General features: G+C 50.5%; 10 protein-coding genes across 10 annotated transcripts; 6 read left to right on the top strand and 4 right to left on the bottom strand.

The window, feature by feature from the left end:
• The first annotated feature begins 1257 nt into the window (after window positions 1–1257).
• Window positions 1258–1818, top strand: BO79DRAFT_208015 (uncharacterized protein). Its single transcript, XM_025682296.1, has 2 exons — window positions 1258–1386; window positions 1445–1818. The coding sequence occupies exon 2, from the start codon at window positions 1519–1521 to the stop codon at window positions 1729–1731; it is 213 nt and encodes a 70-aa protein (XP_025541926.1). The 5' UTR covers window positions 1258–1386; window positions 1445–1518; the 3' UTR covers window positions 1732–1818.
• A 1194-nt stretch (window positions 1819–3012) lies between these two features.
• On the bottom strand, window positions 3013–4304 carry BO79DRAFT_280285 (tannase-domain-containing protein; the record flags this gene model as incomplete). The annotated part of the gene is made up of 4 exons (XM_025688046.1): window positions 3013–3511; window positions 3549–3667; window positions 3852–3870; window positions 4120–4304. 4 exons carry the CDS (start codon window positions 4302–4304, stop codon window positions 3013–3015), a joined length of 822 nt encoding a protein of 273 aa, XP_025541925.1.
• Window positions 4305–4948: 644 nt separating this feature from the next.
• BO79DRAFT_190956 (Zn(II)2Cys6 transcription factor) lies at window positions 4949–7214 on the bottom strand (the record flags this gene model as incomplete). The annotated part of the gene is made up of 3 exons (XM_025680780.1): window positions 4949–5802; window positions 5854–6131; window positions 6184–7214. 3 exons carry the CDS (start codon window positions 7212–7214, stop codon window positions 4949–4951), a joined length of 2163 nt encoding a protein of 720 aa, XP_025541924.1.
• Window positions 7215–7786: 572 nt separating this feature from the next.
• BO79DRAFT_280280 (amidohydrolase 2) lies at window positions 7787–8863 on the bottom strand (the record flags this gene model as incomplete). Its single annotated transcript, XM_025688045.1, has 3 exons — window positions 7787–7957; window positions 8011–8707; window positions 8782–8863. The coding sequence occupies 3 exons, from the start codon at window positions 8861–8863 to the stop codon at window positions 7789–7791; spliced, it is 948 nt and encodes a 315-aa protein (XP_025541923.1).
• Window positions 8864–9549: 686 nt separating this feature from the next.
• Window positions 9550–9906, top strand: BO79DRAFT_78980 (uncharacterized protein). Its single transcript, XM_025689749.1, has one exon. It carries the CDS (start codon window positions 9583–9585, stop codon window positions 9796–9798), a length of 216 nt encoding a protein of 71 aa, XP_025541922.1. The 5' UTR covers window positions 9550–9582; the 3' UTR covers window positions 9799–9906.
• Window positions 9907–9974: 68 nt separating this feature from the next.
• BO79DRAFT_236265 (fungal specific transcription factor domain-containing protein) lies at window positions 9975–12931 on the top strand (the record flags this gene model as incomplete). Its single annotated transcript, XM_025684558.1, has 7 exons — window positions 9975–10044; window positions 10077–10198; window positions 10478–10930; window positions 10980–11569; window positions 11621–11995; window positions 12101–12573; window positions 12648–12931. 7 exons carry the CDS (start codon window positions 9975–9977, stop codon window positions 12815–12817), a joined length of 2253 nt encoding a protein of 750 aa, XP_025541921.1. The 3' UTR covers window positions 12818–12931.
• Window positions 12932–12972: 41 nt separating this feature from the next.
• Window positions 12973–13763, bottom strand: BO79DRAFT_169204 (RraA family protein; the record flags this gene model as incomplete). Its single annotated transcript, XM_025679468.1, has 2 exons — window positions 12973–13656; window positions 13710–13763. 2 exons carry the CDS (start codon window positions 13761–13763, stop codon window positions 13030–13032), a joined length of 681 nt encoding a protein of 226 aa, XP_025541920.1. The 3' UTR covers window positions 12973–13029.
• Window positions 13764–14094: 331 nt separating this feature from the next.
• On the top strand, window positions 14095–16586 carry BO79DRAFT_244004 (aconitate hydratase; the record flags this gene model as incomplete). The annotated part of the gene is made up of 3 exons (XM_025685339.1): window positions 14095–14196; window positions 14255–14700; window positions 14756–16586. 3 exons carry the CDS (start codon window positions 14095–14097, stop codon window positions 16584–16586), a joined length of 2379 nt encoding a protein of 792 aa, XP_025541919.1.
• A 620-nt stretch (window positions 16587–17206) lies between these two features.
• BO79DRAFT_226240 (sugar porter family MFS transporter) lies at window positions 17207–18878 on the top strand (the record flags this gene model as incomplete). Its single annotated transcript, XM_025683777.1, has 2 exons — window positions 17207–17452; window positions 17511–18878. The coding sequence occupies 2 exons, from the start codon at window positions 17207–17209 to the stop codon at window positions 18876–18878; spliced, it is 1614 nt and encodes a 537-aa protein (XP_025541918.1).
• A 1023-nt stretch (window positions 18879–19901) lies between these two features.
• BO79DRAFT_280259 (alpha/beta fold hydrolase) lies at window positions 19902–21078 on the top strand. Its single transcript, XM_025688044.1, has 3 exons — window positions 19902–20282; window positions 20392–20745; window positions 20843–21078. Exons 1-3 carry the CDS (start codon window positions 19911–19913, stop codon window positions 21017–21019), a joined length of 903 nt encoding a protein of 300 aa, XP_025541917.1. The 5' UTR covers window positions 19902–19910; the 3' UTR covers window positions 21020–21078.
• Window positions 21079–21131: the final 53 nt, after the last annotated feature.

The following is a 21131-nucleotide window of genomic DNA, read 5'->3' as shown; positions in this document are numbered from 1 at the left end:
AGATACGAAGCTGAAATACCTCATGACGTCGCGTGCTGCATGCTGCATGCTTACTGCAGGTGTCTCACTGGGTTGCACGCCTGAGCTGTAACTGTGTAATGTTTGGCCATTCCGAATTGAGTTAGGGATTGTCGTTAGCTGTATGTAGGAGTGGCTGTTATTGGGAGATGGTGTGAAGCTTGTAGCTGTCGCTCCACTTGCACATTGATGCCCAGGATCGCTGGCAATGACCCTCGGTCATTGCTTACAGTCCAAAGTGATCTGAAAGTACCTCAATGCGCTCTAAACGATATCTAAAATCCCATCATCTCACTTGATGCTACTACTTGCTGCTCAATGTGATGAGGCTCAAGATGGGTTAAAAATACCTCAGCGCGGTCCGAGGGTTGTCTACGAAGTATAACGCCCCGAAAGGTCAGATGAAGCTTTGTTGATGTCATGTTCGGCAAAAGGTACGAGTCAGTCGACGATCTGTGCGGAGGTCAAAAGCTTGATTGGTCCTGACCCACTCTGTCACAGGCCTGTGTTATCGCCACGTCCATCATTGCCCTTTGCACGCACGAAATGGATGGGAAGACGGGACGCAGATAGGGTCGAAGTAGACTACCAGGTTCTCCTTTCATCGACTACAACTGCAAAAAAATACAGGGTATCATGAAACGTAACATTGCTATAGAATAGAAAACTTCTTACCTTCAACACTCGCAATACATCGTCATGCGATAGCATGCAACTCTTTTGTTGTTCAAATTAACGATCTAGACCCAAATCCAAGCATGTCCTCCATCCATATCCGTGCCCCGTTTTCTCAGCCACGACCAGATCCCGCCATGCCGACGGACCGAACCCCTGCCAGTCCCAGCCAATACGACCCAGTCGGATATGCGGCATATGGGGTTCAGCTCCATGATAGGCCCCCAGACCTTCATCAGCTTTGCAAGAAACCGGTCTCAAGCTTCCGAGAAATCCGCGATTGCCCCACGGAATCCTCCCTGCCATATCCTCGCCAATCAACTACCCAAACCTTCAAGAAGCGCATGCTGACATCACTATAATAATCTATACTATTGGTTTTCGTTACCGGAATGCTTCGTGATATGAGAGCTATGACAAAATCACGCAGTCAAGGAACGGGAAGGTAATTCGGGTAGGTGAGGGATTTGCCTGATCATTAGGACTGGACTACTACATATTATCGCGGGATAGCCAAGGTATTCTTTGGGATAGACTAGATTGACTTTTACACCTTTAGGATAACAACAGGCAGCTTAAGCCCCTGTAGCTGCGGTCCATTCTCTGTTCTCTTAGTACACTTCCACCGTCTATAATTCTTGAACATAACAGTTTGGGACGTTAATACTTCTTCACCGTTCTAGCCATAAAATTGTGAGTACTACACGCCTCGTAGATACCATACAGAACTTCAAGCATAACAGCAGATCAGATCAAAGCAGACTTTATCGCGCAGCTTCCAACCTTTTCAACGATCTTCTTCCTCATTCGAACAAGAAGTTCACAATGCCCGCCATCAACTTTCCCCGATCGACCACAGTCCTGTCTCACAAAACCATCGGAAAGCGCAGCTGGGCTGGTGAAGAACCCGGTGTGATTCTGGATTTTGTCGTGGTCTTCATCGTGCTCTGTGGGATTTTGGGCCTTATCATCCAGAAAGCGTGGCGGAGTCGTCAGGCTGAGAGGGCGGAATGGGAGATAACGGAGATTAAGGATTAGTGGACAGTTGACGTTGTCGTTATACCCGTTTTTGAATGTGCGCTTGGCGTGAGCGCTGAAGATGGTATCTTGGAACTCTTAATTAATAGCTCGATCGATACGCCTGTGATAAGAACTGGATGTAGGGTATAATTCACTACTATTTGCGATCCCTAGGTCTGCAGGTGCGTTACTGTGTCGGGGCGGAGGTGAACCGCGTGTGGTCGAGATGATGTACATAGCAGGTCGCTCGCTGCGGTGATATCTTGTTCACCTATGCACTGAATAATTCCAATATATCCAGAGGTAATGATGTTTAGGAGTGATCTGTGGTCTTTCTATTTTTCATGATGATTATGATGCTTGTACCATTCTAATTTCGCCTATCTACCATGACATAGACTGCTTCCGTTGTACTCCAACCATAGCAAAGATGATCAGCTTGAGATTGTCTCATACCGTAGGAAATTCCCGACATACGTGTTAGATAGCATTACATAGCATCTGAGGAAAGAGCTCAGACCACCTTGTGTCTCATCAGGCTGAAGGCAAGCCACTACTTTGTAATTACCTTGTTGGCACTGCAAGTGTCGTTTGCGGAGACCTTTGACGAAGAGTAGCCATGGTGAATGTCTTTGACTGTTAGCGAGCAGCTATCTGATTTACAACTCAGCCTAACCTGTTTAGATTTCTTGACAAGTTCAACACATGGCGGCCATGTGCGGCGTACGTTCCACGTGCGAAAGCCGCTCGAGAGCCTGGAACCGGAATGGCCCCTTGATTGGCTTTGGCCAAGCAAGGATCTCCAATTACAGGGCGTAGGCAATGGCTGAAGTAGCAGGATTTGCGCATAAGCGTGGCTGGAGTACGCTTCCCATATGACCTACCACAATAACCCAGACACTGGAGAGCGTACAGGATAGAAGTGGAGCCAATCACAGCTCATTATATCTAGGAATTCTACACTCCCATGAAATTGTCAGTTGTTTTGTTGAATCATCTGATCGGCCAACCGGTCCGTAGCTATAGGGCGGAGGGTTAGATATCACACTCCGCTGCGATGGAGTCTCTGGTATGTCACCACAAGAGAACATGATCAATAAACGGAGTATAGAAAATATAAGCCACAAAACTTGATAGAAATGAAGAGTACAATCACCCTCAATCAACCAAGGCATAGCTAGGTATACAACCCCCCCAAGCCTACCCCTAATATAACCCCTCACACTCCCAGCTATTCGCCTCCCACAAACTCCCATTCCCGATATACATAGCCTGCTTCGGCCACGGACAAATCGGCCTCTACTTAACAACACAATCCCACTCATTCTCATCATGAAACTTAGTAGCAACCAAATAATCCGGCACCGTACCGTTCTCCACACATCCAATCATAGCCAACAACGAATCATGCTTCCCATCATCAAACCCCTTCCTCTCATGAAAATGATTCGCCAACCTTTCACTTCCAATACTCGACGCCTGCGACGAACCACAAATATACCACGGTGCCTCCATATTCGACGGCGTGCTTCCACAATGCTCCATTCCCGGGATCAAGTAGAACTTGTAGAGGTCATCCAGATCAATGCCCTTGCTTTGCAAAGTCCGTTGAACCTGCTTGTAGAAGTCGACGCTGCTGCCGGTGGCAATGGACGGGTCCGCGAGGCCGTGGTAGTGGATGAGTTTCGAGCCGCGGTTGTAGAAGGGTGAGAGGTCGAAGTTGTCTGCTGTGGCGTTGCCGGGGTTCATGGCGTCGGACAGTTTGACCAGGGATGGGTTCCAGTCAGCCCAGGTAAAGCTCGTGCAGAATATACTAACTATTTACGCATCCGTACCTGCCTAGACGCGGTCCGAATACGATTGTGATAAGTCTCTGTCGGACGTCGGATGTGGCTGTGGCGGCATCCCCCGATCTCCGGCTGCCGGCTTTTCCGTTGAAGGGTCCATCCGCCCACTGATCGCATCTTATCAGGGCTTTCAGGCGCCAACAACCGAGATATGAGCATTTTTGATGGCGTAAATAGGGCGGGTTAGAGGGCAGAGTGGAGAGGGCTACGCGGCCGCCTACTAGTTAGTCCCTGAGGGTCCAGTTAGGGTTGACGACCCTGACGATTATGTTCCAGTTTTCTTTTTCTTACGTCGATTGTGTCAATTTTACTGGATACAGGACGAGATATACGTGGACCGTGCATCTTTAGGAAAAATTAGGTGAAGACAAATGACCAGAAGAAAAAAAAAATAAGAAAAGATTGTTTCAACTCAGTACGCGTATGCAAAGTCCGCTATTGCCATGGGCTATAGACTGCAAGCTAAATAAGATATCTACCACTACCACGTAAGCTACTGAAGCTGATCTACTCTCACGCAGATTATCTCCCACAGTCCGACCCACCCGAGGTATCCTACCATTCGACATTCTGGCTGAACCAGCTCCGGATTAGATCAATTCGGGCAGTCTCTGCAACCTTTCCAGCTCCCCAAGAGTCGCCAAGCCACATAGTCGTTGCATTTCCCTTACTGGGTGGCCAATAGGTCAATCCTTCGCCATTAGGGTTGCCATTCTTGATGAAATCGACCCAGTAGCTTTGCATGACGTCCGCAATAGCATTTCAACGAGCCTGGTTTCATCAATTCTGGAATTAATACTCAGCCTTGAAGCCAGTTGATCATAAGCAGTAGTGCGGAGACCCGGACCTTTTACCCTTTCGGTAGACAGTATAGCCTGGAAAGTCGAGGGCTACGGAGTCGGTCGTGGTTCCCTTCCGACTTCCGCCTGCTCCAATTTATTTCCCTATCAATAACACGTGAGTATTCTGAGCAATGAACTAACTGGGCTTGGTAGTGTAGTAAGTGGGACCATTGGTGAGTATGGACGCGTTGTCTTTGACCATGATCAATCCACGGGATATTCAAGCTCTGTGAATAGGCCCAGCCCAAATGCATAGCGTTTACCTCACCGGACTTCGGAGGATATCAAAATTAAAAGGTCCTAATCTACATGAATTGAATGAAAATTCCAACTGAACCATGATGATAATCATGAGTGTCACGTAGAAATGTTAGCACTTGGGGGGCTTCGTGACAATTTGATCTTCTAGAAAAAGGCTGTCATTGTTCTCCTCGCTAACCAAGGATTGGGATGTTCGTAGCAGTCGTTTATTTACAGATCATTATCAGGTGAATCATTGGCATCGACCTTTAGACCGTTTAGGCCGGATGTAAGGAATTGCCGGCATCAATATGGGAATGGCACGCTCTCTTGCATCGACTCATCCAACCGCCACGGTTCGTCACCCACCTGTAATGGGAAAGCACTCTCACCGATATCCCCTTCTACTGGCTGCATCTGTCCCATATACAAGACTGGTGCATTCACAGCAGGGAAAGACCGTGACGCATCAACCCTTCCTGCGGCATCGTCTACATACCACGGTTCAGCATATGAGGGACCCGCCATGCCACTCCCGAGCGAGGGTAGTATGGCAGCTGAGCCTGGGCCACGGTGAGGGTCCAACATGGGGACACCCGACGCTGGTGGGGGAACTCCGCCGCGTAGATAGGTATGTGTATCAATCGGGCGAGCAATAATCCGTTTCTGGATCTGTTCAAACCACTCTCGATTCTTGATCGCAACAACGTGATACCATTTGCTCGGGACGCGGTACTTCTGCTCTCCACTCGCTCGTAATAGAGCTTGTCCGACGCGGTCCAGGTAGCCGTCAACGTCCATCATCTGGGAAGAGACCACCTCACCGAGAGGACCAAATTGGGCCGTGTGATATATCCGAAGTAGGGATGAGATGCCCAGGATCATTCGTGTGTAGGTCATGTTAGGTAGCTTGCGCATGGTAGAGGTGTCGCATTCTAAAAAGGCGTCTAGCATCTGGTGGGAGGCCAGCAGCCATTTCGTTATTATCTGGACCCGTGCAGCCGTTATAGGTGCGTTTGCTTTGTGTCTTTCCATGTCGCCTTCTAAGGGTGGGAGGGTGTAGTATTTGCGGGTTGGAGCGTCGGGGTCGCGGTAGCTTTCACCAGCGGCAAGTTCGTAGATGGCGAGGTACATGTGGTGATATTCCAGGTTCATCCATGCTGGGAATTATCGTATAAGCAGGATTCCATCTATGTGTTGATGCGACTTACTTGTGAGCATGTTTTTCGGAGTCGTCCTCTTCCATTGAAGCATCCGAGAATCGAACCAATTCAGGATTGGAAGCATCTGCGACTCACGAAGGGAAATATCCACTAGGGTATTGTCCTGGCCCAGTGAGGACAGTGTATCGTCAACGATCCGCTGAAGGCCAAACCATGTTGCTATTTGCTGATCTAGGCCGATTGTAGATTCTCTCAGGTGGTGTATGTACCCGTCTATCACATCGTTGAAGCGGAGCATATTCGGTCGATGCGTTCGAATCCCTATGCTACGGCTAGGTCAGTCGTGTAACAACTACGTGATAATCATAGAGTCCATACTTGGACGCGAAGTGATAGCAGCCCAGTACGGCGCGCGCCTGGGCACTATGGATGGAAGCTGGTAAATCACCATATCCGCCATGACAACGGTAATTTTTCCGTCCCGCCGGTCCAGCTGCTATACCAAGCTCTAGAGTCATGGTGGTCGCAATGTGCGTGTATTGGTAATATTGACCCTGTAAACGTGACTTTGGGGGGAAGTAAAAGATAAGCATCAAGAGGATTGATTGAATCAGCTCCACTGACTTTTCCTGTCTGAGGAAAAATCGTTCTGCAAATATCTTTAGCATCTCCTCATTCAGAGTCTCCGCGAGGTGAGGATTTAAGGTCATTGAGGAAGCAGCTAGAATAGACAGGAAAAGCACCGGGCTCGTTCTGCGCAATGATTCCGCAGTTGTGTTTGATGGCAACACGACCATTGGGTAGAATTGCATCTGTTCGTTGATAAAGAATGAGACCAACGTTTGCGCCATGTCAAGCGATACGATGCCGCGATCAACCACGTCCCCAGAGCCAGCTGGCGACTGCATCAGGGTCAGGCTACTGTTGGCGGGAGCAGGCTCGGCAGGAGGATTCCCAGCATGCTGATCTGAGTCACCCTGAGCAGAGGCATTGTGGACAATAGGGGGCTCCATGCGCGTGGATGATGAGAGGGCGGGCAAGGACGCTACGTCGCGGCCAGACGCCCCCGGAGGATCAGTAGCTGCGGCCGCGGCCGCGGCATCATCTGCCCTTCCCCCGCGGTCTGAATCCGGTCGGATCTGGTCATGTAACAGGAAGCGCAAATCCCGCACGTCTCTTTCCAACTGGGCCACTCGAGAGCCAGTCTTCTTCCGTGGCTGTCGTCGGAGCGTGCGGGCAAACACGCAGGTTCTTCTCGTGCGGGTACAGCGCTGACACTGGCGCGGGACGTTGGGATCCGGCAGACAGCGTACTTTGAGCGCCCTACAACTCTCGCACGACTGATTTAGCGGGGGCAGGGAGTTTGGTAGATTGAGGGAGCGATAGCTAGAGGGCATAGAGGCCGACATTGTGCGTGTCAAGGGTGTAATTCATGAAGAAGCAATGGTCTGGAGGAATATTTAGGAGGGATTGCGTTGCGCCAAGCCCGGTAGTGGAGGATTGAGATGGACTCGGATTCCAAGCCGCGTTTGTTGGTTGGGGGACCCGCTTGATGAGGATCGTCAGTCACCCTTGGCCCCATTTTGATAAGACAGATCAATTGCTCCAAAGATTAGATGGAAGTTTCACAGCACGGGTACCATCGAAGAGAAAATAGGTTACGTTGGCAGATATATACTAAATCAGGGACCAAAACGAGACTATATTCTTCAGGACAAATGTGACTTGCAAAAGGTGGAACCTTTTCGACGGTCGGAAGTCGGACGTCGGAGATACCGTTGAATCCCGAAAACCAGCTATTCCCAAAATGGATTAGGCGTGTCACGGCTCTTCCGATCCCCTGTTTTGTTGTGTACTTCTGGCTCTTCCCTGCCGAGGTTGAGCATCTACGAGCTCTATGTAGTTCAATAAGAGGTTATAGTTATCTATAATGTGGCATAACTGCCATACTCTCATATTCTATCATCGCAATAACATGCAGCTTTACCAGTTATACAGTTTAGTGGGGTTGGACACCATTATCGCCTGCCACTCCTCTGCACTGACCCAGGACCGCAAGCTCTTCAGCCATTCCGCGTCATCGATGGCCAGATATGGTGTTTCCGTCAGTGCCTCTTCACGTGTACGAACCTTCATATGCGGGGTATGAGGCCTAACTTGAGCATTAGCAGCGAACCATGACAGTGCTTATTTGAGAATCCTCACCAGTCGCTCCCCCAAAGGATCTGTTGCGGGTTGGCATCCACATAAGCGCGCACCAGAGGCTTCACGTCTGCATACCGCGGAGCTTCATGACTTACGCGGTATGGGGCGCTAAGTTTCACGTATAGAAGTCCAGAACGGACCAGATCCATGATCTCCGTAAACCCGGGCTGACGAGTGATATCACCCTCGTACTCTGCAGGCAACATACTAGCGGCCTTGAGCAATGCAAAGTGATCAGTGACCAGATGCAGGCTAGAGGATCCCATCTCCTCCTCGATGATAGGCTTCAACTCTCCCCAGAACTCGGGATGCACGTGAGTGAATGCTATACTCCATCCGGGACAGTGTGGCTTGATAGCTCTAATGTGGGCACGCAAAGCTTGTTTCTGCCGTTCCACATCGTGCATTGCCTGGTATTGGTACAAGTTGACTCGGATACCTCGGATACCCTTTGCTTGCATTTCTTGGAGCTCCTCTGGTGTTATTGTCTCTGGGTTAATGACTCCAATGCCCCTCGTTCCCGACTCCCCTAGTTCGCGGACAAATGTTTTGAGAGATGTACAGTCTGACCCGTATGATAAACCGTGCGTGAGAACCGAGTTGGTGATCCCAATCTTGTTTTTAAATGCGAGAAATTGCTCGACGGTCGCGGGTGGCGGAGTGAGATGTCTGTCAGGGGCGTAGGCGAATTTCGCCGCTACACATACGATCGCATCAGTATGATGTTACTTAATAGAGTGTTTAGCTTATGAGTGGAGTCCAGAATCATACGCTCGAAAATGTGGTGGTGGACGTCCCAGCCACCATTTGGAAACAGCACCGGTTCCGGGCATGGTTGGTGTTCGACGGTCATGATGGGCTTCGGAAGAGTTTAGCAAATCTGATACCTTCGAGAAACATCGAGGGAACAAATACATTGGTAGGGACCTGGGAGCTGCACTTTATTTCATATTTGTAAGTCTGATCGGCTCGCCTTGTCTGTATACGGATCCATTTCGGGATCGCGGGTTACTCCGGGTCCCAACGGCAGCCGGAGCGACCCTGTCCATGTACTTGGGGTCTCATGCAACACGACATACAATCTCCCCTCAATGCCATGTTGGTTGTGATCTGCAATCTTGTCTTGATAAAGACTTGTCTTGTGATAATTGGACGAGAAATTGGCCTCCCCGATCCTCCTGGCTGTAGTATCTTCCGGTTTAGTATTAGCACCGTGAGAATATGGTACTATCTGCGGTTAGGTCTCATCTGCAGATGATATGCAGCGCTGGAGGCCGTCGGACATGCGTTTCAGGAACATATATACTCATGTCAATCTGGTGAATCGGAAAGTGGCGCCTGCTACAGTAAGCTAGAGAATATCATCATTTCTGCAGCTGAAGGCTCCAAACTTGTCACATCCCCCTATGAAGTCCCTACTATATTGAAGGCTACGAATTGGCAAGTCTGCATATTGCTGTACTCTGCATATGACCCTAAATTATGGATCATGCATTGTCCATATGTCAGTTTTTATATCTGCACTTAAAGAGATCGTCACTGATACTCTCAACATGCCCCGAGGATGCATCGATGCTGAGCCCGCAGAGTGGCGACATTGGTACAGTTTCAACGTTGAGATGTCATCAATTCCTCTCTGAGTTAAACATGTTGAATGTTATAATCATTATAGCATTGCTGCTGTATACTAGGTTTATTCTCGATATTTCTTTTCATTACTTATCCAAACTTTTGATCAGCTCACCTGGCAGGTTCATACTATCCACTAACAGTACTCGATATATGTAGTTTCGCATAAAGGAAATGACTAGGCACTAGAAACTTGACGGCGATATCAGTCAAGAAAGGAGAAGCAAGCAAAACATACATCGTGGTTATTAGTATCGCAAATTGAAGTTATAAAGGGTTTGCAAGGGGGGAAGAAGAGAAAAGAAGCAGGAACCAAAACGGTTGTGGAGTAAATCATGTGCCGACGACCGAGTCCAAAGTCACCCGCCGCCCCCGGCATTCCGCTTTCCCCCACAAATCCGGCCGGTCGCATGTTGCCGTTGCGCTGGTTCATCGAGCTTTTGCACACATCATCTCGCAAATCTCCAAGATGAGTCCCCGAGACATAGAGCGCCCGGGGTCTCCTGCTCCGAAGAAAGTCCGGATCGCCTGTCGTCGGTGTCGAGCTAAACGCGTCAAGGTTGGCCCACATTCATGTTCATGTTGCCAAGCTTGTGACTGTGCATCTTTGCTAATTACCTGCCCCGGAGTGTGACGGCCGCATCCCCGCATGTAGCAATTGCTCGCGAGCGAGGGTCCCTTGTATCGATGTTGATGGTCGGAACCGTGATATTTCGATTCCTCGCGAGTAAGATCTCCTCCACCCGTGGCTTCTGTGCCCTCAGCCGCACTAATTGTCCTGTGATGTCCCAGTTTCATCGCGCAATGCCGTGCCAGACTCACATGGCTCGAACAACAGATCAAACTTTTGGACCCGGACTTCGATCTGACCAAAGGGCCATCCGTGAATATGGGTGAGAATGAATTGACATTGCCGTCTAGCTCGGGGGTTTCCGATTGTGGCAATGCTGTCACTACTATGCTGGAGACTGAGACACAGAGTCGCGACAAGCCAGCCACAAGAAAACGACCGTACAACTTAGTCGAGGACCCAGAACCTGACCAGACCCCACGTGCAGAAGCATCATCTGTGGCAAATGCATTTGGGATGCTGTCCCTACATTCAGATTCCCGACAACAGCACTACATGGGTTCTTCCTCAGGACTGCTGTTCACGAAGCTGATTGGAGTGGATAGAGATACACAGGTATCCAGCCCATCATCCAATAGTGAAACTAGCAAGTATGGGAGGCATTCAATCTCTCAAGCCTTGAAGCAAGGCTATCGCTCTCTGTACCAGAGCTTGACAAGGGTCTGTCGCTCCCCTCGGTTTCCGGTCACGTTTCTCATCATATATTTAGGAACTCCCTCCCCCCGAGGAAGCTGAAATCTTATTTGCGGTCTACTTCCAGCATATACATATTGACTACCCCGTTCTTCATGCGCCTTCGCTAGTCAATGCGTATTTGGCATTGTATGAGAGCACACAGATGGAACCCACGGGCCAATACGATAGCAACGGGTGGATGGAAGGCCTGGAACCCTTCGAGTACAATGGCATGGCTGATCATGAAAGCGGCAAACCGTCTACGCCGATATCAGTATTTACAGCCGTGTTTCATGTCTTCATGGTCTTCTCTCTGGCAGCGACCGTACTAACGCGCAAGAAGAGCTTTGATTACTCTCCGACAAAATTCTACAGAATGGCCTTAGCAGAAACATCCAGTTGCTTCTCCTCTGTGTCAGTGACATCTCTGCAGGGTATATTACTCTTGGCGATTCATAGCATGATCTGCCCGGCTGGCCTCAATATTTGGACACTGGCACATATAGCAATGTCGCATTGCATTGACTTGGGCCTTCATCGAGAACCTAGCCCGTCTACAGGCATTTCCAGAACGTCTCTGGCTGTCAAGAGACTGATATTTTATACAACATACTCCCTTGATCGGTAGGGAATCATCCATGTTCCCCGATGCGCTTGAGCCTAACAACGTCATAGAACAATAGCCACCATCCAAGGCCGTCCTTTAGGTATTAGGGATGAAACCTTTGATATGCAACGTCCCGAAGTAGAAGATGTCACTGAAGAATTGTCTATGATTGGAAATTGCAAACTCCATGTTTCAGCGCCATCGTCCGCCCATATGACAATGTCCATTCGTCGTTTCAGACTGGATCAGTACATAACTGAGATAAAGCTCCTTTTCTATCATTTACCCAAACAGCTTCGCCCGCTCGTGTGGCCGAATGACCTTGAAAATCATCAGGCACAGATCAAGCTTGACCTTGACGCATGGTTAACCGAGACATCTCTCATACAACCGCCGACTGACCGAGAAGAGGACAGAAAAAGCGTTGAGCATGAGAAACTCAGGTTGGAGATTTTGTACCACTCAGCAGTGACGCTCCTTTTTCAACCTTCCCAAGCATTCCGTTCGCCATCGCCAAGTGCTTTAAAACAGTGCTATCAAAGTTGCAGTCGAAAGCTACGCATATACGATCATCTCAGTTCAGAGGAACAGCTATTATACAACTGGCGAAACATTCACGGTATATTTTCCTCAGGCGCGACACTGATCTACTGCATCTGGGCATCGCCCTCTCTTCAGGCCACCACCCCGTTCGCGGAGGTATTGAGGGATCTGCGGATCTGCTCCAACCTCCTCAGTATCGGTGGTCAGTGGTGGCCTTCTGTACGTAATGGCAAGGGAAGCTTCGACAAGATGGTCGACCTTACTATACGGCAGTTAAGTCGTACTCAGACCTCCCCATCAAAAATGCGGGGCTCACTACACACCCAACATGCTGAGATTGGCTGTCAACCTGATCTACACGATTCCAGTTTGGTTCCCGAATTTCCTAATAATTCGAGTATTCAACTAACGGAAGACTCATCCCGCCACCCTGAAGGGCTCGGTGGTCTCCCCAATGCAGGGTTTCATGACTCTACAGGTGAGTATTTTCGGCATAACTTACATCCACGGGCGTACTAATCACTTTGGGTGCTAATGTCTCTGCTTGTTTAGGAGACAATTTGGATCTTGGTTTCGGAGAACCTGGATTGTTGTTTCCCAACCCGAATGGCATGGATGTTACTGACACATATTCCATTGACTCTGCGATGGAGAGCTTTCTCGCCGAATTTATCCGCGGAGACTGGGGCTGGGACCCATTCTCAGGCACAGCGGCCTTGTGAAAGCACACCAGTCTGTTATCACCGTTACCCCCATCACAAGGCCTTTGTCGATCGGAGCCGACAGACTATATAAAACGAATACCACAGTGTGTCTCATATACTATACATTCCGATACAATCCATAGAGGCACCAGTGTTTACTTCAAGGCTATTCACAAGTCTGCGAGAAGGACAATACAGTCCCTCAAAACAAGCTGGATCTCACGGCTAGCTTATTTCCTCAACCTCTTGATAGTGCTCCCTATTTCATCACCCTGTTCCAAACAACGCCGTGTCTCCTCATCAATATCAAAGCGTTCCTGGCAAAGGCGCACGCACTCTTCTGCCTTTTCAGGCGGAACGACAACCACCCCATCCGCATCTCCAAGGATATAATCACCAGGATTAATAACAACCTGCCCCCCATTCTCTGAGTTCTCATAAGTAACTGGTACATCCAATTCAGAAGAACGAGTGAAAGAGTTGGATCCCAAAATGCTAATGCCGCGCGCAAACAGGGTCATTCCCAGCTCCCGGTGTTCATTGATATCGCGAAATTTGCCATCAATAATAACTCCGGCAGCACCACGTTTCTGAGCCCGAGTGCTCATGAGTCCTCCCCAACAAGCACTGATCAAGCCTCTCGGTTGTGACACAAATACAACGCTGTCTTTGGGGATGGCATCGGCGAAATGAACCTTAGGCGTTGGCGAAACCTTGTCCGAGGCATGCACCATTTTCACTGTGTATGCCGGGCCGAGGAACTTTGCTGTGGGTGACATGAAATCCGGAGAGTACATTTTGAGACCGGATAAATAGCCGCCCTGAGGGACTCCGAGCTTGACGAGGGCGTCGCCGACCTGAAGGGATTGGTTGAGCTCAAGCCAGAGTCGTGCTGAACGGTATAACTTACATCACAAGAGGTGAAACGCCGCAACGCGCTGAGGACGTTTGGTCTGACAGCCATAGCTACTTGTTCACGATTGATTCGATAGTACGGGGTTGCAAAAGGGCAAGACGGTGGCCCCAGAAGGTAGATGGTAGTGGTCCAGCTTACAAAAGCGGGAAGACAATCGGGCCATCCGACGGGCCATCCCGCATTCTGGAGTAGCCCGGGGCAGATGCTCTTAGACATTGTTCGGATAGCTCCGAAGCCGGATCCGGAGTAGTCCCGCCCTTTTGCCTCGGCCGGAGACAGAGCTTGACCTACGCAATCTGCGATCAAATTCGAGGATATCCTTTGTAACTTCCTCTTCCTCAATGGCTGATACTCGTATCTTGATTCTCAAGTCAGCACAATGCAGCGATGTCGCCAGAGCTTACCGATGCTAAAAGCATCATACCGACCGCTCTCTCTGAACGGAGCCCGGAACTATGCGACAACCGTTTCAGGTAACCCAGTCAGTGCGCCTCAATCTCAACCCAGAGTAGTTGACGCTAATATTGGTCATTGGACAGATTCTGGGTGTTCATTACCCCAAACAGATTCGTGCCATCGAAGCGATTAAGCAGGGATCAAATCGCCCGCTCACACTAGCCGAAAAGACCCTATACAGTCATTTACTGGACACGGATAGCGGTCGCTGGAATATTGATAAGATTGCCCGGGGAAAGACCATTTTGGAGCTGCGCCCCGACCGAGTCGCCTGCCATGATGCGACCGCAACAATGGCCTTGCTGCAGTTTATCAGCGCAGGCCTTCCGCGCGTACAGGTACCGACAACAGTGCACAGCGATCATCTGATAATCTCGGAGAACGGCGCGGAAAAGGATATGCAGCGTGCGACCACAGAACATGCAGAGGTATATGACTTCTTGAGTAGCGCTTCGAAGAAGTACGGGATCGGCTTCTGGAAACCTGGATCTGGAATCATCCATACTGTCATCTTCGAGAACTATGCGATGTATGTCTACCACATGAGCCCCGCAATTACCATGACTGACGTTTTTGGAATTTAGGCCAGGAGGTTTGATCATTGGAACGGATTCCCATACCCCCAATGCAGGTGGAATGGGCATGCTTGGAATTGGCGTTGGCGGAGCTGATGCTGTCGACGCTATGTCGGGAATGGCTTGGGAGCTGGTCGCGCCCAAAGTAATTGGAGTCGAACTTACGGGTGAGCTCCAAGGCTGGGCATCAACAAAAGACATCATCTGCAAATTGGCCGGAATACTCGGCGTGTCTGGCGGGAAAGGTCGCATCATTGAATTCTTCGGTCCGGGTACGGAGACTCTGGGCGCGACAGCTATGGCCACCATTTGCAACATGTCTGCGGAAATTGGTTCGACTTCTTGTATATTCCCTTACTCGGATGCGATCGCTCGCTATTTGAGTGCCACCGCCCGCGGTCATGTTGTGAGAGCAGCAAACCCAGTCAAAGACCTTCTGCTCACCGCCGATAAGGGCTCCGAGGAGTACTACGACGAAATCATCAAGATCGATTTGAACACTCTGGAGCCGCATGTCAACGGCCCATTCACACCGGATCTCGCCCACCCCATTTCAAAGCTGGCTACTGCGGTCGCTGAGAGTGATTGGCCAATGAATTTAAGTCACGCCATGGTGGGTAGCTGTACCAACAGTTCCTATGAGGATTTGGACAAGGCCCGGCAGCTGGTCAATCAAGCCCGGGCGGCCGGAATAACCAAGTTCAAAACTCCTTTCTTGGTCTCGCCGGGCAGCGAAAGAATCCGGGCCACCGCTGAAGAGGCTGGTATCCTGAAGGATCTCGAAGACGCCGGTGCTATGGTTCTGAGCAGCTCGTGCGGACCATGTGTCGGGTCATGGGACCGTAAGGACGTGGATGTCCGCGGAAAAGAGAAAAACTCTGTGATCTCCAGCTACAACCGTAACTTTGTGGGGCGCCATGACAGCAACCCGGCTACTCACTCATTTGTCACGTCGCCGGAGCTGGTCACGGCCTTTGCTTATGCTGGCCGCCTGGACTTTAACCCTGTCACCGACAGTATCTCAGCGGAAGGATCCCAGCCACTGCGGCTTACACCTCCCGTAGGCCAGGAATTGCCAGAATCATTCAATCCTGGTGCAGATCGCTTCCAAGAGCCCCCGTCAGATGGCTCCTCTTACTCGGTTATCATCGATGAGAAGTCCGACAGACTACAGCTCTTGGAGCCCTTCCCAGCTTGGAAGAGCGGAAGTGCTACCGACATGGAGTTGCTGATGAAGGTCAAGGGCAAGTGTACGACGGACCATATTTCACCGGCTGGTCCGTGGTACAAGTATCGTGGCCATCTGGAGAACATTAGCCACAACATGCTCACAACCGCAACCAATGCATTCTTAGACAACGACCCGCAGATGCTAGGTCACACGAGACATCCGCTGACGAACGAGGTCCAGCTTACTCATGAAGTGGCCCGGGACTTGAAGCACCACTCCATTCGTTGGTGCGTGGTCGGAGATAACAACTACGGTGAGGGCAGTTCGCGTGAGCACGCCGCACTGGAGCCTCGCTTCCTCGGTGGCGTTGCCATCATCGCCCGGTCTTTCGCTCGTATTCACGAGACGAACTTGAAGAAACAGGGAATGCTCCCACTTACATTCGCTGATCCTGCTGACTACGACCGAGTGCAAGAGGGAGATCGCATCACTCTGATTGGTGTAGAAGATGGAGAGCTGCAACCGGGCAAGAATGTTACCATGCGGGTTACTCCGCGCCGTGGAGACAGCTGGGAGGCTGAGTTGTGCCACAGCTATCATGCCGGACAGCTCCCGTGGCTTCGGGCTGGCAGTGCCTTGAATCATATTAAGACTACGGTACATAGCTGATGATTATTTATCACAGAAGTAAATGAATCAAATGTATAGAAAGCTTGTATACATAAATGGCAATTTCTTTCTTTGGACTAACCATCTCGCTGAACGGACTTCATAATAGCCAATTTAGAAGGCTCTCAGACGCACTCTACTTGAGTAGGAATGATCGCAAAGTACATTCGGCAATATGTTGAGCTCAAATATCAGCCGCCTATATAAATGCCGTATCTTCCGGCCTTAGATGTTATCCCCGAGGTTCCACAAGAACATCATCACGGCAAAAGCGCCGCCCTCATTGGTGGTACCACAAAGCCATCATGTCAGTGCGCAGGGAATGGTTCTCATGGACAGCTCCGGCCAGCCGGAGTAACCCAAGAGATACCCCGGATAGGATCCGCATACCCCAGACTTGGCTGGCAGCGGATGACATCCGGCCAAATTGGATTGGCTGCTACCCCCCAAACCTGCAGATGTGGACTGATCATGAGTTTGGTTGCGTCGGCCGTGATATCCTGGGGTATTTAGTAGATCCCTTTGCCTGAGTTGCCAATTGCATGTTGACAGCCCATTTTTGGTAACTTGGGATCTCTCTCTGTCGAAAAATACCCCCGAACTCATACCCTTAGTTCAGCATGGGAGCAGCAGGCGGCGGGTTTTCCCCCCAAGCCATCAAACAGGTGCCTCCTGCGGCTCGCGGACTATACATCTGGCTGGCCATCATTTGGGCGTCGTATTGCGGTGGTCTGCATGGCTTCAACACGTCCAATATATCGGGTGCTATGCAAATGGAGCAATGGGATCCAGATTTTGGCTGGGATAAACTTTCCAGCACGGCTGTTTCGAATAATGAGGGCTGGGCGGTTTCCTCCATGCTGCTGGTATGTGATTCGACAGTATTACAAAGTGCACGAACTAAGCAAGTGCTATTATATACAGGGCCAAACCGTCGGAGTTTTGCTCGCAGGACCACTAGGCGAACGTCGCGGCCGAAAGGCAGTCATCCTCGCTGCCGCCATCTGCTATGCGATCGGAGCCGTTCTCATGGCCGCCAACCTGGGATCCTTTGCCGAACTCCTCGTCGGGCGTGTTCTTTCCGGATTAGGGTCTGGACTGGGAATGTCAGCAGGGCCAGTATACATCTCCGAAGTTGCACCCCTCGAGCTACGCGGAATGATGACCACCTTCTACAACGTGAGCATCATGAGCGGCGTCACAGGAAGTTACTGGATCAACTACGCCTCGTACCTAGTCATTCCCGACAGCTCCAGCTGGCAATGGCGTACCACACTCGTCTTACAATCCATCCCGGCCATCATCCTCTTCCTCGGATACCCCTTCTTCCCCGAAAGCCCTCGCTACCTCATGATGCGCGGCCGCGTCGACGCCGCCCGTCGCAGCCTGTCTCGACTCCGTGGCGGCATGGACGAAAGCACCGAGTACTTCGCACGCGAATACGCCGAACTCCTCAGCAAACTCGACACCACATCCACTCCCACCACTCCCACCAAAGCCTTCCTATCTCTCCTCCATGAATGCATCAATCACCCACCCACCCGCAAAATCCTCCTCTTCGTCACCCTCATCCAAACCTTCTTTATTATGTCTGGTGGCAACAGCATCACCTACTATACCCCAGATATATTGGAATCCATCGGCCTCGGCCATTCCCAAATCCTCCTCTTCACCGCTATCTACGGCCTCGTCAAGGTCCTTTCCGTCTTCTTCTACGCCTGGTTCCTGACGGAACGCTTCGGCCGGCGTCCTCTCCTGCTGATCGGCTCCACCATCAACGTCGTCTGTCTGTTGTACCTAACGTGCTACCTTGCCCTCAGTCCACCTTCCTCATCCGGAACAGCTTCCCCTTCCGCCGCCTCGTATGTTTGCATTGTCGCAATTTGCCTCTACGCTGTAGGCTACGGTTTCGGCTGGGCCCCGGTGTTCTCCCTCACGGCATCGGAGATCTGTCCGACCCGGATTCGCGGCACGGTGGTAACGATTGCTTTCACGTACCAGAACCTGCTTAATTTCGGTATTACGCGCGGGTTCCCCAGTATGACTGAGAGTATGCAGTCTTGGGGCCCGTTTGCGCTGTTCACGGCGTTTACGACGCTCGCGACGGTGTGGGCCGGGGTTGGGTTCCCGGAGTGCAAGGGAAGGAGTATGGAGAGAATGGAGGAGTTGTTTACGAAGAGTTGGTGGAAGATCGGGTGGGCGAAGGTGCCGGAGGAGAGGATGGTGGAAGATGGTCAGGAGGTGGCTGATGATGGGGAGAAGGGAGGCAGTTCCCACGAAGAGAAGGTATAATCGGATTGTCTTATAGCAGTGGGCTAGTTATGAGTATGGTATGACATGATTTGATTACGATCGCATGATGTCTGTATGTCTGTGCATCTTCATGTTTCATAATCATAAAAAATCTTCTACTATGCCGGAACCCTCGGCACATGGCAAAAGCTGGACACCCACCATGACGAATAACTCTCCCCACCCAACCACGCGGCATTAAGCTTAAGTTTTCCTGTCATAAGTTTGTGTTCCACGGTCCTTCTCCCTTTCTCCGTTTGTTCCGACCGTTATTAATCAAAGTTAATACCTTTGTTTGAACTCATGACATGATGAGTTGCGAGTCAGTCCCCAAGTGTGACAAACACAAACAACTAGACTAGTTAGGCTACTCTGCTTCCCCCTGCACAGTGGCTTACCCGCTAAAAAGCGCCCGAAACGCCCATCAGAAGTTTAATCTGAGCTGCAGGAACCAATCGAGCGCGTGGCAGGGACCCAGCCCTGCGGATCCCTTTTTCTTTTTGTCTCGGTTGAGACTCGGGAGGGTTTCGGGGTGAGGCCGAGGTACGATGTAGTACTAATAGATACTCCGTAGTGAGGCGAGTTACAGTTAGGGTTTAACTTTCTGGCTTTTGTAGGCTAGCCTCCGAGGTTTTTCTGTGTTGGAAATGGAGTCAGGGTTGCCATCCGAAAAGGGTAGCTTCTCCGTTCAAATGAACTGTCATTTGGCCTGTCAGTGTCAGTTTCGGGAAGGAGTTATCCCCATCCCCCGCTCATGTTTGTTTGTTGGTTGGTTCCTTGGTTCTTGTCCGCGCGGTAAGTTGTACCTGGTACCAAGAAATGAAATGGACTATCGATTTGACACGACAACGACAGTTGAGTTGTTGTTGTTGAGTAGAGTTCAGTGTTAGCCCCACGTGATACCATCTCCAAAGCTTACCCCTCCTCAATTTCACCTCCTTTTTGAGTAGAGAGGCTATCTATCTATCTATCTATCTCCTCTCTCTACTACACATACCACATTATCATTCACTGGAAGGAAGCAAAGAGAACATGGCAGCAACCACCACCATCGCCGTCCCTCATCTGGGCGGCATCGACGTCGGCTACCGCCTCAGCAACAACAACACCTACGACTCCGCCAAGCCGACCGTAGTGCTCATCAACTCCATGTGCATGACTGTTGCTCTCTACGAGCCCCAATTCAACGACGAGACTCTCACTAACGCGGCGAATCTCCTCGCTATTGAACCTCTCGGTCATGGTGCCACCCACTGCCATGTCGCGGAGCACTTTACTTACTGGGATACGGCCATCATGGCTCTGCAGGTGATGGATAAGCTGGGTATTGAGAAGGCGTTCACTCTGGGAACCAGCCAGGGTGGGTGGATTGTTATGCGCATGGCGCTGTTGGCGCCGGAGAGGGTACGTATATCCCGTTATTCTTTCCCATTAACTATGATTTTTCGTTAATGAGGATGGGTAATATTTTGACGGTGGTGTTGTACTAATTGCGTGTGAATGATGGTCGTAGATCCTCGGCGTCCTCCCTCTCGGCACATCCATGGACTACGAGTCCTCCGATTCCAGAGCTAAGGGCTGCTGGGATCCCGTAACGCTACTGACCCCATTCCTGGAGAAATGGAGCAGTGCGACACCCACCCCCGAATTTGTCGTGGATGATGTGTGGTGCGGCATGGTCGGGGGCATTGGCTTCGGAAAGGGAGCGACAGAAGAGACGGTCGGATATTGGAAAGATGTCCTGAAGGAAGTGTACAAGGGCGATGAAGGACGGAAGAAGGTGCGCATGGCACTGATGTGTCTGTTGACGAGGGATGGGTTGGTGTTGAGGCTCGGAGATGTGCAGTGTCCGGTTTATTGGCTACAGGTGAGTTTATTCCAAAGACACATCGGGGAAGTGTTGCAATGGTTCGGTTCGGTTCGGTTTGGTTGGGGGTGGGGCTAATACGAACTACTGTCCTTAGGGCACGGAAGACACCCCTTTCCAGACGACGGTGGCAAGCGAGCAGATCTCGAAGTTCACCACGTCCAAGGAGGCGAAATTGGTGCTGGTGCAGGAAGGAGCGCATTATCTGAATGCGACGAACCCACAGGAAGTCAATGCGGCGGTGTTGGAGATGGTTCAGAAATATGGGGCGTAAGCGCGATTCAACCTTATCAACCCCCCATACTAGGTAGGACTCTGTAGATCAGAGTTATATGTAGATACGAAGAATATTCATGTATGGACGGATGTATCTCGCGTGCCTGGAC

This window comes from Aspergillus costaricaensis, assembly GCF_003184835.1.
Source record: "Aspergillus costaricaensis CBS 115574 unplaced genomic scaffold BO79scaffold_8, whole genome shotgun sequence".
Taxonomy (NCBI): Eukaryota; Fungi; Ascomycota; class Eurotiomycetes; order Eurotiales; family Aspergillaceae; genus Aspergillus; species Aspergillus costaricensis.
The sequence above is the reverse complement of the archived record's forward strand: the minus strand, read 5'-3'. Positions and strand labels throughout refer to the sequence as shown.

Excerpts from the sequence above, each read along its gene's own strand:
- BO79DRAFT_280259 (XM_025688044.1), top strand. The coding sequence starts at position 19,911 with ATGGCAGCAACCACCACCATCGCCGTCCCTCATCTGGGCGGCATCGAC. Across the intron at positions 20,283-20,391 it reads CGCTGTTGGCGCCGGAGAGG|ATCCTCGGCGTCCTCCCTCT; the intron begins GTACGTATATCC and ends TGATGGTCGTAG. Across the intron at positions 20,746-20,842 it reads GTCCGGTTTATTGGCTACAG|GGCACGGAAGACACCCCTTT; the intron begins GTGAGTTTATTC and ends TACTGTCCTTAG.
- BO79DRAFT_78980 (XM_025689749.1), top strand. The coding sequence starts at position 9,583 with ATGCTGAGCCCGCAGAGTGGCGACATTGGTACAGTTTCAACGTTGAGA.
- BO79DRAFT_208015 (XM_025682296.1), top strand. The coding sequence starts at position 1,519 with ATGCCCGCCATCAACTTTCCCCGATCGACCACAGTCCTGTCTCACAAA.